This window comes from Falco punctatus (genome assembly GCF_963210335.1).
Source record: "Falco punctatus genome assembly, chromosome: 6".
NCBI classification, from domain to species: Eukaryota; Metazoa; Chordata; class Aves; order Falconiformes; family Falconidae; genus Falco; species Falco punctatus.
In genome coordinates, this window is record NC_137585.1 from 8430250 (window position 1) to 8448153 (window position 17904).

General features: G+C 47.7%; 2 protein-coding genes across 2 annotated transcripts; one reads left to right on the forward strand and one right to left on the reverse strand.

Annotated features, from left to right (window-relative positions):
* Nucleotides 1–1750: 1750 nt before the first annotated feature.
* NECAP1 (NECAP endocytosis associated 1) lies at nucleotides 1751–9049 on the reverse strand. The gene is made up of 8 exons (XM_080393730.1): nucleotides 8837–9049; nucleotides 7525–7625; nucleotides 7273–7377; nucleotides 6782–6863; nucleotides 6268–6376; nucleotides 5999–6185; nucleotides 3939–4032; nucleotides 1751–3817 (listed from the first exon to the last, which is right to left on the reverse strand). The coding sequence occupies exons 1-8, from the start codon at nucleotides 8932–8934 to the stop codon at nucleotides 3769–3771; spliced, it is 825 nt and encodes a 274-aa protein (XP_080249856.1). The 5' UTR covers nucleotides 8935–9049; the 3' UTR covers nucleotides 1751–3768.
* Nucleotides 9050–9466: 417 nt separating this feature from the next.
* C3AR1 (complement C3a receptor 1) lies at nucleotides 9467–17462 on the forward strand. The gene is made up of 2 exons (XM_080393723.1): nucleotides 9467–14173; nucleotides 15985–17462. The coding sequence occupies exon 2, from the start codon at nucleotides 15993–15995 to the stop codon at nucleotides 17106–17108; it is 1116 nt and encodes a 371-aa protein (XP_080249849.1). The 5' UTR covers nucleotides 9467–14173; nucleotides 15985–15992; the 3' UTR covers nucleotides 17109–17462.
* The last annotated feature ends 442 nt before the right edge of the window (nucleotides 17463–17904 follow it).

Consider the following 17904-nt stretch of genomic DNA (forward strand, 5'->3'; position numbering starts at 1 on the left):
ACCAGTTATCTATTATGTGGAACATACTAAATGTTCAGGAAATAATTTTTTGGTTTGACCTGCTGATCCACATTAAAAGCCTGGCCTTCATGCTTTACCTAGAGAATGTTACCGTCTGCAACATCAGAGTGTAGGTCTCAAGCAGCCTCCATACTGGCTTCTGCTGCATCAGCAATAGAAACTGCAGGAAGAGATGGGAGGATTCAGCCAGGCCAGTCACAGGCCAAGTCATTTCAACAGCAACTCACCATCACAGCCAACAGGGGATGGAAAGATTGTTCCTAATGGTCGCCAAGGAGAAGAGGATTTAATCAAGACACACCAAGCTGTTACATTCTAGCAGGCCTCACTGTGATGAAATACATGAAGACCAGGAAGGTCTCCAGAGAAGACTAAGCTCCCCTTCATGAACAGTTTCCCAGACCTCTATGCTTCTCCATGCACCAGCAAGAGTATATCCCTGCACCTCCCTTACGTACACCTCACCTGGAAATCCTCCTACTCTGGAGAAATACCCTCTTCTTAAGCTAGTCAACCCTTTTTGCTGCTACTTGCAGCAAAAGTCTACTGAAGAGGCAGAGAAAGCTTGAGCACAGTTCACATACAAGACCCTTCACCTTCTGCCAGGCCAGGACCTACACAACATATCCACCCTGTTCACCAAAACAGGGTAACAGCTTTGTTCCTAGATCTGAAGACATGTACAGATTTTTTCTTATTTTTTTGGGCCATTACAGATGCTAGAATATTTGACAATGACACCATTGGTGTCATTCAAACAGCTGACTTAAAAGGTCAGGACTTCTTACCCCTACCCAGGCCACAACTCCCATTGCACTTTCAGCACAACCATACACAGAGCTTTGCTGTCTGGCAGCAGAAGACTGAGCAAGCGTGTCTGTGCAAGAAGAGATGGCTGTAAACAGGACTGATAAAAGAACATCAGGGCCCCGAGCATATTCTCTACTTTCTAGGGGACTGGCTGCCTGGACTCAGGTCCAGCTTCGATAGTATAGCGTCTGGCTTTGAGACACCTCAGCAAGGCTTGCTGACAGGCTAGGGTGCTCATCCTTCATCCAGGCCCAAGCTAGAGCTGCCATGCCCATGCCTGACCACGTACCCTGCAGATCTGAACCTTCAACCTGACCTGATCTGATCTTCCTGCTACGTACTGTGGGACTGTTTGTCAGCAAGGCCGCTGTCCCTGCTTGCCTTGCTGTGACTCAGCTTCCAGCTTGCTCTCCCTTTCAGAGCGGCCTGCCCCTGCTGCTCCCTGACAGGGGGCCCACGCAGCTCACCTTGCTCATCTCTGCAGTCAGCAGAGACTACTTCCCATTTACAACAGCAGCAAGAATCAATTCTTAAAACATCTGCAAGGTGTAGAAGCCTCAAATGCCTGAGATGCTAAATGGCAGGGCAACCAAGTTTTCTTACCTGCTAGTTTTATCCACGTTCTTACCAAGCATCACACACGCCTCTACAGTCCAGCCTGTTTCCATGTTGTTGTTCAGTATTTTTTACCCCATTTGGAGCAGCCATAGGTCATTTTTGTGTTCTTCTTCCATGCTCCTACTTTGTCACCCAGACAGAGCCGGAACCCATTCACTCCTGACGTTGTTCTTATCCTTCTGCAAGTCTGTTATGGCCTGCAGACTGGCCAAGTAGGCTATTAGCATGTTGCTGGAGACAAAGACCTTCATACTGCAGTGCTTCCAAAGCAACAATTTGACAACTTAGAAGACTCATGACATTCTTTTCCCCGATATTACTTGTTTAATTACCATTTGCACCAGTACATCTTATGCTTTATATACATATATATTTAATTTTTGCTTCTTCAGCTTTTCAAATACGTAATAATATATTATCTCCAGAATACTAAGACAATACAGAGGAGGCTCCTAGTTAGTTGTTAATTGGTGCCATGAACTTCCTTGGTTTGGGGAACTGACACACAGCTGAAATGACAGGACCTCACGATGATCTTAGCAAAAAAAAAAAAAAAACAAAACAAAAAGCCAACCAGCAGAGTGCATGACTGTGCTAGCAGATTATAGCCACCCACAAATTCAGAGGAGGCGGGAAGTTTAAGTACAATGAGACTGCAGGAGTGACTATGAAGGCAAGTGAGGGGCAGCAGGGGGAACACCAAGACATCTAAGGGATCAGGATTAAATGACTACTTAAAATACATCCAAGAGCAGTCTGGTCCCCACTTCCACAAGTGGAACTGCAGCAGCTTTAGAGCCATTTTCAAGAATTTTGCTTCCCAGAGGGATGGTCTAAGTGCAACTGTCTCCAAAATGCCCTCAGTGTAGTAAGACAAAAAGGATAAGAGACCTTTGCAAGTACAAGGTGCATAAAGCTAACTACTCTCTTCTAAAAGCCTCACCAGGAAATCTTTGCCCCAAGAGAAAAATGTACTTGCACAGGTGTGCTAGCAGAGCATCCCAGTTACAAAAGTGTTGCTGCTGGCTGAGTGTTCAGAACAGGAAGAAGCCTTCCGGTGAAGTACCAAAACTCTAGTGTTCTAGTAACTGGGTACAGCTGTGGAAGAGCCACCGAGACCACCTTCCCAGCTAGTGTTCTGTCTTACCAGCTAGCACAGAGAGTAGCTAGCTCTGTGAGGTTTCAAGCCGGCCTGCAGGCTTTGCCCAGGGTAATCAGCCCAGACCACATCCATAGCTGCTGGAGACTGAATAGCGGCCAGATCAAAGGGCCTCAGAAAACTCTCCCAAATAGAGAAGAGCAGAGAATAAGAGCCTTTTTCCTCTTTCTAATGCCCTAAACCAGAGGAAATGGAGGCGGTTTGGGGTACTTTAAAAATAAAATTGGAAAAAAAAAACCACCCAAGTTGCAATACCCAGCTCACATCCCCACAAAGTTAGCCTCAGAATAAAAGCCACAAGAAAGAACACAGGTGGGAGAATTTTGCTGCCACAGTTCTCACCACTGGGCCTACTATACATTTCTTACCCAGACAAGTGTGAGCTGAGAAGGGGAAGGAGACTGTCCCTTCACCAGAGAATAAACCACTGTCCCACCATAGTTCTTACTGTGGCATGGATATGCAATACTTGTAACAGTGCCAAGTCACAAGGCCAGGGCTCAGGATAGTGACGCAGGAACATGAAATGCTGACTGGTGGGATTACCTGGTTGTCATCTAGTGCAAGTAACTACCAAATTATAAAAACAGGCTTTTTTTTTTTTTTTTAAAAAAAAAAAAGCTATTTCCAGTTAAAACATCTCAATGACAATGAGGCCTTTGCATGGGGTGGGAGAAAGGAGTGAAAATGAGATAAGTTCCTCCAGTGAACCCGCAAACCAAACAAGGAGCCTCAAGATGGGGCACCCACCTGGAGCTACAGCACAATGGCAGCAGGTCTACTCAAGGACTTGCATAACTCCTCCCACAAGAGCACAGGAACATTGAGCACTATCAATTGCACCAGACAGGAAGAGTAGTGCGTGCATAGGGAGGCTCACTCCTCACCACAGACATAATTCAAAGAAGGTTTTGTGTTGAGACTACCTCTCTCCTTGCCCATCTTGTGAGGAGTCAGCATGTTCGCTTTAGGTTCAGTGGTTTCGCTGTGGGATCAAAAATAGTAAGTTCTGACTGAAGTGAAGATCTGGTTTAAAAAGGAAGGATTGTCCCGATTTGTTTCTGATTGAAGACTAGAGAGGTTTGTGCCCTCTCTGATCCCATTTGGTGCCTCTAGAGCCTCTTGGTCATCAGTTTGTCCCATTCCATTGCTTTGACCATTCAGAACTGGACCCAGTTGGACTGCTGAGGAGCCTGATTGGGAACAGCACTGAAATAAAAGAAAGGAGAATCAAAAGACCAGATCTAGTAAGACTTCTTAACTTACGGCTCTTCCAGCGCCCGTCAGGACATTACGCTTCTTGTGTACAGTTCCCTTCACCACAGTTTACCTGGATGCAGTGCTGAAGTCTCCCCAGAGGTCTGTGGTAGCTGATGCTGGTGCCTTGGATGCAGATGCAGGGGCATCTAAGTCTAATAGAATATCTAATGCAGAAGAAAACAAAAAGGAAAAAAAAAAAATCAACGTAATCAAGAAGAAAACCTTACAAGCATTTAAACTGTCATCTTAGACAAACTGCTGCATGCAGGGGCAGAGAATCTTTGAAGGGACTCCAGCTATCCCACCAGAAGAAGGAAGTTACAACTTTGCTGAAAGTGCGCAGAGCATCCAGCTCATGCCGCAGGGGTACACTCTTCAGGCACTCTTCAGTCCCCGTGCAGCACACCAACTGGCAGATTTGTGACGTAATACCTCTCCCAACAGACATGGCTTAGACTCAGCCCAAGCTCAGCAATTATTAACAGTTGCCAAAAAGGCACCACCTTAACCATACAAACCATGCACTGGAGCCCCGCCCTATCCAGAAGCTTGTGGTTTCTTCTCACTGATCTGCATACAGCACTGCTGAAGTTTCTGGCTTCATTAGGGTATCGTCAGCTCTCCAGACACCTCTGTATGGTCACGCTTTTCACACAGCATCCGGAAGACTGCAGCAACCTCTTTGTTACAGAATCACAGAATGGTTTGGGTTGGAAGGGACCTTTAAAGACCATCTAAGTCCAACCCCCCTGCCACGGGGAGGGACACCTTCCACTAGATCAGGTTGCTCAAAGCCCCATCCAGTCTGGCCTTGAACACTTCCAGTGATGGAGCATCCACAACTTCTCTGGGCAACCTGTTTCAGTGTCTCACCACCCTCACAGCAAAGAATTTCTTCCAAATATCCAATCTAAATCTACCCTCTTTCAATTTGAAACCTGTGCCCTTTGTCCTGTAACTACAGGCCCTTGTAAAAAAAGTCTCTCTTCATCCTCCTTACAAGCCCCCTTTATACACTGAAAAGGCTGCATAAGGTCTCCCCAGAGCCTTCTCATCTCCAGGCTGAACAACCCCAACTCTCCCAGTCTTTATTCATAGGAGAGGTGTTCCACCGGCCTTCTGATCATTTTTGTGGCCTTCCTCTGGACCCGCTCTGACAAAGCCATGTCTTCCTTGGACTGGGAACCCCAGAGCTGAATGCAGTACTCCAGGTGGCGTCTTAAGAGTGGAGCAGCAGGGAAGAATCACCTCTTTCAATCCGCTGGCCATGCTTCTTTTTGTGCAGCCCAGGATACAACTGGCTTTCTGGGCTGCAAGCAAGCGCACATTGCTGGCTCATAACCAATTCTTCATCCACCAGTATCCCTAAGTCACTGTCTGCAGGGCTGCTCTCAATCCACTCATCCCCTAGTGTGTATTGATACTGGTAATTGCCCCACTGCAGGTGCAGGAACTTGAACTTGGCCTTGCTGAACTTCATACACATACATGTGTGTATATGCATACATACACACATATATGAAGTTCAACATATAAAAAATAATTATTAAAATGTATATGTAATACATACTATATAAAATTATCTACATATTTTTAATATGTATAGCTATATCCACAATCCCACTACACTTCGCACCTCTTTCTGCTGTTCATACTAAAGCTTGCAGTCTCCCTATTCAAAGATTGCCAAGAAGTGCTTCTCTTGCATCTTTCAAGAAGAACCACAAGTCTAGCTGTATTTTTCTGCAGAAAGCAAGTGACCATGCAGTACTTTTCTGGATACCCTACACAGCTCTGCTAGTGCCCCTAAAGCACACACAAGTTCAGAAAAATCCAACTATTTAAATTTCATACCCATCCCACTGTCCTAACTGTTTTGACCAAGTCGCTGGGTTTCTCCTTTCGCAAAGGGAGAAGCTACAATTCAGTCCTTGTTGCAAGGAGAACAAGCAAGTACTATTAAACAAGCACGGAGATCCTCAGGTCAAACACAGCAAAGCCCTCAGGAAAAATTATGTCTCACAGGCACTACTGGCACTAGACTGAACACCGGTTCTCTAAAGCAGGCCTCCTGCCTCTCTTTGCACCTACTAGTATCCAACAGACGGTTTGCTGTACGCTGACATTTACCTGCATTGCTCACAGTACTGGATTTCTGCACGGGTGGCGGTGTGACATGGTTGGCAATGGCTGTGGAAGAAGGGGGAGGTATAGGAGGGACTGCAATTTTGCCTCCTGGTGGGGGTGGCAGCAGGCTTAGGCCCCCCGATCCAGACACACGGGGTTTAGCTGCTCCTCCTTTCTTTGTTGTCATGTTCTGTATAAAAAGAAAGGACAAGTGAGGAAGAGTCTCCACTGGCATATGCAGAGAAAGAAGCAGGGTAAACTGTGCTGCTTACCCCAATGTTCAGTTTGATGGTCTGCCCTTCCTTAAACCCCAAGTCTAATTTGGGACGTGTGTCAGCTTCCTGGGACTCCTTGGAGATCTCAGTCTCCTGCTTCACCCACCTAAAAAGAAGAGGAAGATGTAAGACCCTGTGGCAAAGGGGAATGGGGCTTCAGAAAAATGCATGGCTCCTCTCCCCATCCCGCCAAAGAACTACCTTGCCTTGACAGACCAACTACCTCCCTACTCCCAGTGTAGTACAGCAAAAAGCTGGGACCACCACAAACCCAAGAGACTTTCTACACTGCATCTGTAGTATCACAGGACCTAAGCTTAAGACTTACAGATCTGACCCTGCAGACTCTCAGCTCGCACAACAGTTGGCAGCACACTCAAGTGTCCCTGATGGAGCCAGAGTAGGACTTCAGGACCATCCCATGGAAGCCTGCACTAAATAAACATGCACCACCACCCACCATGTCCTACAGGCCAGAGGAAAAACAGCATTCCAGAAAAGCACAACTCACTTGAAGTGATCCTGCAAAGAGACGTTGAAGTCAAAGGCATCACCACGATCCGTGAAGCCAATGCCTATAAAAGCACTTCGTCCTAGCAAGGAGACAGGAGGAGTCATTGGAGGTGCCCTGCAAATGGGCCCTTGTGTTCATTTACTCCAAAATCCTTCTGCTTCTCCTACACCACTCTGTGCTACCTCCCTCCGACACACCTGCAGCTGGACGCTAGCAGCTCACAGCAGTTCATTGTTCCTAGACTTCAGGATCCACCCTTCTTCCCATGTGGCACTCTCAGAAACTGAACGTTCCTTCCCAGCCCCTGGACTCTGTGCAACATAAAGAACCCTCCTATGTTAACCTTGCCTTCCTAGCCCTCTAGGCACACTACCCAGATTTTACAGTATTCCCAAAACCATTTCAATCCACCTGGCGCACACCCAGCTCCACCAGGCTAAGTCTCCTCCACCCCTAACCCTTGGCACATACATGATCTTGCAACTCACCAGTCCCATCCTGAATTCGAATGACAAAATAGCGGCTGGAATCTGTCACAGTCTCTACTGCAATGCCAGGGTACTGATCTATAGGAGCCTGGGCAAAGAGTTCTCCTGCAGACAAAGAATTGAGCGTTGAGAGCAACCTCTTGCTAAAGCATGGCCAGGGTTGCCACGCACAGCTCTGAGCAGGCTTAGAAGCACAGGCTCATAAGCAGCAATCATAGTCACAGTTTTGTCAAGCCACAGCCTTTCCCTTACCTGAAACCTTGTCCTCCAGTTTTATGTATGCAGTTTTGCCTTTGGAGGTGACACGAAGCCGCCCTGTCCAGTCTGGATGGTCCAATTTCCAGTCTGATGCCCTAAAAAGAAAAGCAACTGTTCACTGACCGTGCATCAACACCTCCACTTATGTCCAACCATGTCAGCAAAAGTCTCTGCTCCCAAACCTTCATCACCTCCAGCTGCCTTATTCCACTTCTCTCCCCAAACAATATATGAAGCCTCAGCTCCTCCCTGTTGCTGCCAGTCAACACACAAGGCTCTGACCAGCCTCTTTCCGCTGGGTAAAGGCAAACAGATACAGTCCAGAAAACAGCAACTCTGACTTTACCTTGATAAGCTTGCAGAAGCGTGAAGACTGAAACTCACTTGGAACAGCAAACCCAAGAGCAACTAATAAATGACTTGTGAGCGTCAGGAAGACCCCAGAGTTAGTTACTAACATGTTGAAAAGCTACTCAATTATTCTACCCTATTGCTGTAAAATGGTATCAAGTACTTCTGGGCAAAGAGGCAACTAGCTTACACTAGGGAAAACATCATATGCACAGCCATCTTGACTAGCCCAAACTCTTTGCTACGGACTGTTGTGAAGGGAAAAAAAAAAAAAAAAATCAAAAAGCCCCAACCTACAGGATTTTACAACCGGAAACAAACACCTGTGGCCAGACACGACATCCACAGCGGCAACGGTTTGCCAAGGTCATCAAACCTTGTACCACCAGCAGCTATGGGCGCTTCAGAGCGCAAACCCCCTTCTCCAGCAGGTCTGTGGGCTCAGCCTGCAGCCGCGCTGCCCTGGCTCTAGCTAGAGAGAGGAGGGCTAGGGAGAGGAAGCATTTTTAACTCCCGGTCCTGCAACCTGTTCTCAAAAACCATGCTGAACTCCTGCCTTCTTCCCTGCTAGCTGCGAGAGCTCACAGGCCAAGTTCTGCATGCCGCTCCACCACACCGCTGACAGCCCAGGGAACTGGGCAAACCGGGGGCAGCGGCCAGCCCCGGAGGAGCACGTTGCTCAGGTGCCCTCACGGGATTCACAGAGCGGCCGCTGCTCCCCACGGCGCGGGGCACACGCTGCCGCCGCCGGGCCCACAGCCCCCGCCACAGGCGGCTCAGGCCGCTGCGGGCCGAGGCCCCGGGGGACGGGCCTGACCCGCCTGCAGCCACGGGCCACGGCTGCCTGAGGCCGCGCTCGGGGCTGGACGCCCCGGCCCGGGCCCGGCCCCTGCAGCCAGGGCTGGGCTGGGCCGCACCGAGCCGGAGCGACCCTGGGCCCCGCACGCTGCCTCACCTGTACCCGCGGTTGGAAGTGCGCGGCGGAATGCGGTAGACGTTGACATCGGGCTTCACGCAGAGGACGGACTCGTACTCCAGCTCTGCCGCCGCCATCTCGGCCGCCGAGCCCAACCACCCGGCACGGAGCGACGGGCGGGAGCCTAATAACCGGGGACGCTTCCGACCGCCATCTTTGATGAGGGCAGACAGCGCCTAGGGACGCTGGGGCGGCCGGGCGGGAAGCCAGCCACGTCAGAGGCGAGGCAGGCAGGCAGGCAGGCAGGCAGGCAGGCAGGCAGGCAGGCATCTTGGATCCTGGCAGCTCAAAGCGCGGGGGCGGGGAGGAGGCCATCTCGGAGCCCGTCTCGGAGCCCCTTCTGACACAGCAGCGGGCGTTGCCGCCATCTTGGATCCTGGCAGCTCCGCATGGAGCCTGCCGCGGCCATGTTCGGTTCGGGCCGATGAAGCGGTGCCGGGCGCCGGCCTGGGCCTGGGCGGAGCCGTGGCGGGAGCGGGCAGAGCCGGGCGGGATAAGGCGCCCCCGAGGAGGCCGGGTCCGCGCTATGGGGCGGCCCTGACTGCCCGCAGCCCCGCGGGGGGGCCGGGGGAGGCCCTGAGGCACCGGTACGCGGCGGCCCCGAGCGAGAGGCGGCGGGGTCAGGCCGGGCCGAAGCACGGGGCTGGGCTTTGTGCCGCCACACGGTTGTCCTGGGGGGCTCGTGGGCTCCTGGTCGGCCGCGGGCCCGGGCGCTGCCCCCCGGCGCGGGGTCCTTTCTGCAGCCTTGGGCCGAAGCTTGGGGTTTAAGCGGATGGAGTTTGGTGTGGCCTGTGGCGCCGGGCTCGGGAGGCCTGTGGCAAAACACCAAGCCAAAGAGCAGACGCAGCACAAACCTTTACAAGCTTTGCAGCTAGAAGCGGTGAAAATGCCTGCTATGTAAACGTTAACTTCAGGAGTGTGACTTCCCAGAAATGTGGCCAAAATAAGTGTATAGATACTAGTTTTATTTATTAAATATGGTAAAACTGGTAGCATTTAAGCTGCTGGGTTTTTAATAGTGACTTTCTCGTGACAACTGGCGTTGCAGTTCACTGCTATGCAGTAGCCTGTGCCTGAGTCTCTAAAAAGTCCTAAATATTTACTCTGAAAAGTGGAAGACAAGGTGTGAGAAAAGTTACAAGCAAACTTACGTATCCACAGAGCCAGGGGTGGGCGTAGCGTGAGCTAATTGTGCTAGGAAGCAATTTAAGCTCTCCGTGGAAGACAGTAAGCACAGTTTATTGCTGAGGGTAAAGCAAAAAGTGAATGAAACAGCACTACGTTTGAGGAATTACTTTTTTCCGGTAGGGAGTAGTGTTAGTCAGTGCAGTGAGAGCTGAAATGGTACCTGGAGGTTTGTTTCTTGCTGTTCCCAGAGATAAATGGAACAAGATGGTAATGAACCTCAGTCACAGCAGTCAAACAAGCTGTCCTGTCAGGCCAAACATCCAACTAGCCCAGCACTGTATCTCTTGACAGCAAGTGGTGCAGAAAAACTTTGAAACAAAGAAATGGGGTCTGTACTGGTGATTCCATAGCCCTAGTAAACGAAGATATTTTGAAGCCAAGGACAGGAATTATCTTGGGTCATTAAGAGTAACAAAGTAGGATAGTTGTAATTTAACCAGCATATCTAAATGTAATAAGCCTGGTTTTCCCCAGAAATGATGCTCACAGCTGTACGAGTAGATACATGGGAAAGACGCGTGACTGGTGTGAGCTAAGTACCTGAACAGATACAGAATGACGCAAATGCGCAGCTTCCTTTTCCCTTTCCCTCTGCCAGCTTGCTCTGCCTCCCTGCAGTGGGAGGGAGGGGCTGACACGCTCTGCTTTGTGGCAGATTTCGATGCCCTAAGGAGCAGAGGCTCACACCCTGCTGTGTGGGTGCCCTGCCAGGCTGATTGCCGGGGCGGACAGGTACCAGCCCAGAGAAGAGAGATTTGAGCCCTTTTATGCAGCCTGCACAAGAGGTAGTAGGAGTAGACAGCACTGATAACAAATGCCACAGTGTAAAGGCAGGCTCTGCCTCCCTGCTTGCAATATGCTAGTGTTGCATTGCTTGCCAGACTGCCAGAAATAAGGCGAAGACGTCAGTGAGAGGCAGACCTTGGAGAGGAACAGAGCTGCTTAAATAAAGCCTATAAAACAGTACGGAATTACACTTCCCTAGTATACTATCCTAGCAATCTGTAGTATAACGGCTCTGTGGGCCACAGGTTTGGTGTACATTTGTTAGCAATATTTACAGACTCCTTTAGTGGATTCATCTATTTGCTTTTTTTAAACTTAAACGTTTGGCTGCCCATATCATCCCTGGAGCCGTGAATCTAATTATGCAATATGAAAAAGCGTAGTTTTGTTACAAACTTCTACCTGATCATTTAATTTGATACCTCCTAGTTCTTGTGCTACAAGAATTCATGTCACCTTCTCCGTGTGTGTCTCATATTGCCACTTTGATTCATCTTGGGAAAGAGACATCTTTCTCATCTATTTAGCTTGTCCGCCAAAAGAAGCCATTCTGATCCATGGCTGTCTAATAATTTTCTGTATCATTTCTGATTCTATAATTGTTTTTAAGATCGAGGACCACAACAGCATTCAGTATTCAAGAAGCAGCTAAATACTTCCTGTTACATTTACCTTCCGTTGTGTGTTGACATGATTTTTCATATGACTTTCTGCAGTGACTGGTGTTTTTTCTTCGAATGGTAGTAACTTACCTAGAGTACGTCACCACTCTGTGTGTACAGTTGCAATTGCTTTACTGTTTAGTAACTGGTAGACTGGTGCAGTTTTGTTGTAACAAACCTGAAATGACAATATAAGTGGTAACTTGCATTAAGGTTTTAACCAGCTTGTGGTGGCCAGTTGAGACTGTACATCAACATAAACTTCAATATGATCATCCTCATGGACAAGCTGATGGAGTACGCGCTAGATAAAGCAGTGAGGGGGGCTGAATAGTGACTGAAATGCTGGTCTCAGAGGGTGGTGATCAGAAGTACTAAGTCCAGCTGGAGACCAGTCACTAGTGGTGTCTGGCTGCGGTTGACACTTGTTCCAGTACTGTTTAACTTTTTTTGTTAATGACCTGGACGATGAAGCAAGGTGCACCCTTAACAAGTTTGCAGGTGATACAAAGCTGGTAGGAGTGGCTGATGATTGTGACTGTTCAGAGGAACTGACATTGTGGAGAACTGGGCAGACAGGAACCTCATGTTCAGGAAGAAGTGCAAAGTCCTGCGCCTGCGGGGGGAACAGCCCAAGCACTAATACACGCTGGTGGCTAACCACCAAAGCAGCTTTGCAGAGAATGATGATGTTGTGGTCCTGGTGGACAAAAAGCTGAACATAAGCCAGCAATGCACCCTCACAGCAAAGAATGTCAATAGCTGACAGGGCTAGATTAGGAGAAGCTCCGTTCTGGTTCATTTTTCTGGCGAAAACGGAAATACTGAGGCTGATTCTTGTATGCCTGGCCTGTGTCATTTCTGCTGGCAGTCTTCATTTCCCAAATCGGTTGTGTAAGGAGGAAAACTATTGTTGCACATTTGAAATGCCTTGCCATAGATGTCTTTTCTTTGTATAGTCTTGCCACATTTTGTGCTATCAGCATTTCAGTGAACCACTTCTAACTTTTCATCCGTCAAGTTCCTTCTTTAAAAGAAAAAGAAAACAACAAGACTTTTAATACCCTGAAAGGTCAAAAATCAGATTAAAATCCCTTTGACATGACCAGTTATAGTTTGAGTACAGCGTGCTGTATTTGGTGAAATAAGCTCTCTCAAGCTAGGACAGAAGCGGATCTGGATTGATAAAAATTCCCCAAATGGGATTAGCTTGGTGAATGTGCTAATCTGATAAAACATGGAGGTGGATACAGGACAACAGATCAGACACCTGACGGTGGCATGGCAGGGTTTGGAATTATGAATTATATCAAGCAACGGTCAGCCTTATGCCAACAGGCAAGACAACTGATGCAGTTGTCTTATGGAAACTACAGTAAACTATAGTCAATGCCTATCTGTAATGGTTTGACACTGGCTGAATGCCAGGTACCCGTGAAAACTATTCTGTCACTCCCCTCCTCAACCAGACGGGAGAGAAAATAGAAAAGGCTCATGGGTTGAGATAAGGACAGGGAGATCACTCCGCTATTACTGTCACAGGCAAAATGGACTCAACATGGGGAAAATTAGTTTAATATATTACCATTCAAATCAGAAAAAACACCTTCCCCCCACCCCACCCCTTCCTCCCAAGCCAAACTTAATTCCCAATTTCCCCATGTTCTCCCCCCAGGCAGTGCAGGGGGACAATGAATGGGGGTTACAGTCAGTTCATCACATTAGTTCTGCCGCTCCTTCCTCCTCACACTCTTCCCCTGCTCCCATGTGGGTCCTTCCCACAGGAGACAGTTCTCCATGAGCTTCTCCAGCATGAGCCCTTCCCATGGGTTGCAGTTCTTCACACACTGCTGCAGCGTTGGTCCTTCCTATGGGGCGCAGTCCTTCAGGAACAGACTGTTCAAACGTGGGTCCCCCATGGGGTCAGAAGTCCTGCCAGCAAACCTGCTTCAGTGTGGGCTTCCCACAGGGCACAGCCTCCTTCGGGTATCCGCCTGCTCTGGCATGGGGTCCTCCTGGGGCTGCAGGTGGGGATATGCTCCACCGTGGACCTCCATGGGCTGTGGGGGCACAGCCTGCTTGCACCGTGGGCTGCAGCACCTCCTGCCCTCCTTCTGCACTGGCCTGGGTGTCTGCAGTTGTTGCTCCCGCACAGTCTCACTCCTGTCCCACTAGTGCAGATATTTTTTTCCCCCTTTCTTACTATGCTGTCACAGAGGCACTACCACCATCACTGATGAGCTCAGCCTTTGCCAGCAGCGGGTCCGTCTTGCAGCCGGCTGGCATTGGCTCCATTGGACATGGGGGAAGCTTCTGGCATCTTTCCACAGAAGCCACCCCTGTATCCCCACCCCCCACCAAAACCTTGCCACGCAGATCCACTGCACTATCGTTCCCTTGCTTTCTATTATTAATTTACTCAGGCGCTATATTATTTCAACAATGTTGGGAGAGCTTCATTTTGTTGACTATTTTATCAGCAGATCATATCTAAATATTCAAATATCAGTCATTCTAAACCTTTCCATGACAATAAAAGAACATACTTAGCACACACACTTGCACATACAGGAAAAAAGCAGTTCCTGAAACGTCATGTGAGTTCTTTTCTTCAGTCACTCCAGAGACGAGACTGATGGTACTTGCTCTCTTGACACATCGACATACCTGCTTCACTCAGGTAGGTATAATAAGCTGCAGAATTCTGTTTTCCTCTTCAACTTGCAGTTCCTTACTCTTCACTCCTGAAAACCTCTTTCTCCCCTCCAGTTCCCCCTTCCATTTTCATAACCACATAGCAGCCCTTTTAGCACTTTTGAAAACACAGCGTGGGCGGTATTTTCTTTTTGATTCATCCCTCGGTTCGCTGTGGAGTAGGGATTTGTACTACTGTCTTTACAGCATTCCTTGATTCCTTACCCCCTTCATACCAATTTCTGTAGCTATATGGGGAGGCAGGAAGATGCAGCTCTTGCAGCACTGCTCTCCCATTGTCCCTGTAAAAGTCGCTTCTGCATGTATCGGCAAGACCACGGGAAATGGAACAAATTTGTTAGTTTTTAATTTAAGCCCCTTGCTGCCTTCCCATGACTTCTTTCACAGCTTTCCTTGCAGGTCACCCTCACCTAAAAGCCTCTTAGCAGTTGTTAGCAAAAAAATGGTAAATTACAATGTTTGTAAAACTGTTTATCTCATTTTCTTCATGATGAAGTGGTTCTAACACTTACGTGTCACTCCACATTTAGACTATATGCTATACAAGAAAGAGATTGCTGATTTGGGAATTATTTTTTTTTAAATAGTATTGATATTTAGTCCTGCACACAACAGTCCCTGACTGTCATTTAAGTACTGGCATAATAGAAGTTAAAATAGAATCAGTCTGGGTTGTCTTATTTGCGTCTCCTCAGCGGCTTCTGCAGAGTGTATTCAGCTGTCACCTCTGCAGTTTCCTTGCGTTCTGGGACCTTTCAGCAACACAGCTGTCTTCATTGATTCGGCAAGGGTTTAGTTAACAGGGGTTTTATAAACAATTCTATTAATGCCTAAAGGACAAAGATCAGGCTATTTTTCTGTTTTACCTTGACTTTGCTAGATTTACTTTGCCTTCTAAATTTACTAAGATGTAAGTCCAAGAATAACTGAGCAATCAAAGTTTTTCCACTACTAGTCTTATAGTTTTAAAACATCACTTAAGTATTCTGTGGCTCAACTTCATTGTCTTGCAATAAGACACCTTTTCTTACATCTAAAATGGCTCAAGAGCGTTACTGCTATTACTCTGTGTCTTCATTTTTCTTTCTAAAACTAAATCCCTGTCTGTTCTTCTTAAACTGCTCATTTCTTGCTTTTCGTCTCGTCAAGACTAGGTTTCCAAGAAATGTGCAGAGAGCTCAGAACAAATACAGGGAGAAGGAAGTGCTTGCTGAGACTTCCCTAAAAATACCCCTTAGCAAACAGAGTTGCTGTCCTGTCCTATTTATAGTGTCCAGAAAACGGAGCAGGGTTATTTCTTTAAGACAAGCATTGCTTTCTTAACATAAACCTATTTCACTGGTTATGCCAGAAGAAATCACTCATTTTAGAGGGAAAAGGAACTAAAATGCTGACTTACCTTTCCAAAGCAGAGCGTATGTAAGGGAAGACAGGAAAGACACCTGCTGACAGTGTGGGCATGTGAGCAGAGAGCTCCACTTTGGAGGGTAGGCATGTGAACAGAGACCTCCATCCTCGAGATTAAAAAGAACCAGACTGAAATGAAAGGGGATGACAGAGGTAGGAGAACTTAATGGTACACAGCCCCCTGGCTGAGCAGTGGGCCTTACGTAGCTTAGCCACCATGAGAATGATGGTGGTGTATAATGGTCAGATTAGTAAAAGCCTTTGACAGCTCCATACTGTCACCTGACTCAGAGACGCTTCAGTACAGATAAAGGGAAGACTTTGGGGAGGAGGTGTGAATTGCTTACTAATTTGCTTTCTGTTCTATAGCTACAGAAATGCCTGAACTCCTGGATCACAGCAGTTCACATGAACAGGCTGCTGTGTATTATGCATCAGAATCCATTGTCTCCATTGTTGTCTTCATCATCGTTTTCATCATCGGTATCCCTGGCAATGGACTGGTGATCTGGGTAGCTGGTCTGAAAATGAAAAAGTCTGTGAACATTGTCTGGTTCCTAAACCTTGCTGTGGCTGACTTCATGTGCTGCTTGTCCTTGCCGTTTTTTGTTGTTCACCTGGCCCTCCATGAACACTGGCCATATGGTTGGTTCCTCTGCAAAATCATCCCCTCAGTCATAATCTTCACTATGTTTGCTAGTGTCTTCCTACTTGTGGCCATCAGCATTGACCGGTGCCTCCTTGTGATTAAACCTGTCTGGTGCCAAAATCATCGGACAGTGAAACTTGTATCAATAATATGCCTTGGCATTTGGATCCTAGCCTTCATTTTCTGCTGTCCTGTCTTCTACTACCGTGACACTAGCACTCTTGAGAACAGAACTCACTGTGGGTACAGTTTTGGAGATTTTGAGGAGCAAGATTATATAGAGGGTTCTGTAAATGAGTTATTGGAAGAATACCCATCTTCAGCCTACAACGGTAATGACACATGGGGAAATTCCTACGAAGATCTCTCTTCTGTGTCGCTTCCCTTAGTGCTAATTAACATCACTAGAGCTGTCTTTGGCTTTGTACTCCCCTTTGGCATAATGGCAGTTTGCTATGCTCTTATTGCTTTCAGAATGCGTGCAAATCAGTTTCACAAGCCACGCAACAAGATGCTGCGAACAATTGTGCTCGTGATAGCTGCATTCTTCATCTGCTGGGCTCCGTACCACGTAGTTGGGATTCTGTCCGTTGTACCTACTCTTGAAACAATGGAGGAGTCATTGATCCTCTGGGATCACCTCTCTACAGCACTTGCCTATGCCAACAGCTGCATTAACCCCCTGCTCTATGTTTTTGTGGGACGGGACTTCAGGGCAAAGGCATGGCAATCAGTGCAACAAATCTTGGAAAATGCCTTTACCGATGAACCAACACGTTCGACCACTTACTCCCTTCATGGAAGCAAGAGTTCAACAGAGAAGGATGTAAGCAGCACAGTGTAATGCAGAACCACTGTAGAAAGAGGGCCATGGGCCCGCACATCACTCGCTCTCCACAGCTTTTCTTTTGCTCCAAGACATTTGAGTAATTTGCAGATCCACACACAGGACACCAAGACTGTCCAGATCGTAACAGCTAACCGCTTTTACATCCTGCTCTAGAGAGATGGGACATTGGAAGTACCCAGAATAATAATCTGAGGGAAGACTCTGTGAAGCAGGAAACACAGAATGCTCTATAGAAGAAAGCAAGATCACGTAGTTTAACCTCCAAATTGCTGGATGAGAATGTCATTAGAATTATTTGCGTATGTCTATGTTCTACATCCGTCGTTGATAAACTGCAGATGAAACTAACTTTGATGTATCTCCTTGGAATCTCTCATCCCATCTTTCCTCTCCTTTGTCTACACTGGGGGTCTAACAGGTATTTTTCCTGAAGATTTCCCTAGAGGACAGCGCTACATTTTCTTACAGCGGTACAGCACTTGCCCGAGCCAGCTGCACTGAGCCGATTCTCACGCCCTGGTAGATGCCCAAGATACTTCTTTGTCCCAGCAAACAGTAACTGGTCCGACACACATGCTGTAGCTATGTCCCTTAGCACGCACTCACTGTCCCCAACACTCCCTCCACCACCAGAGTCCCAAATCTTCCTTTCCAAAGAAGAGCCAGCTGTGAGACCTTTCAACTCTTTGACATCCTAAAGCATCAATCATAAAGTACATACGGGTGTGGGCTGTTAATTTAGCTATGTCCACACCCAAATTCTGTTTCTAAGGTAAAGTAGGTGGGAACT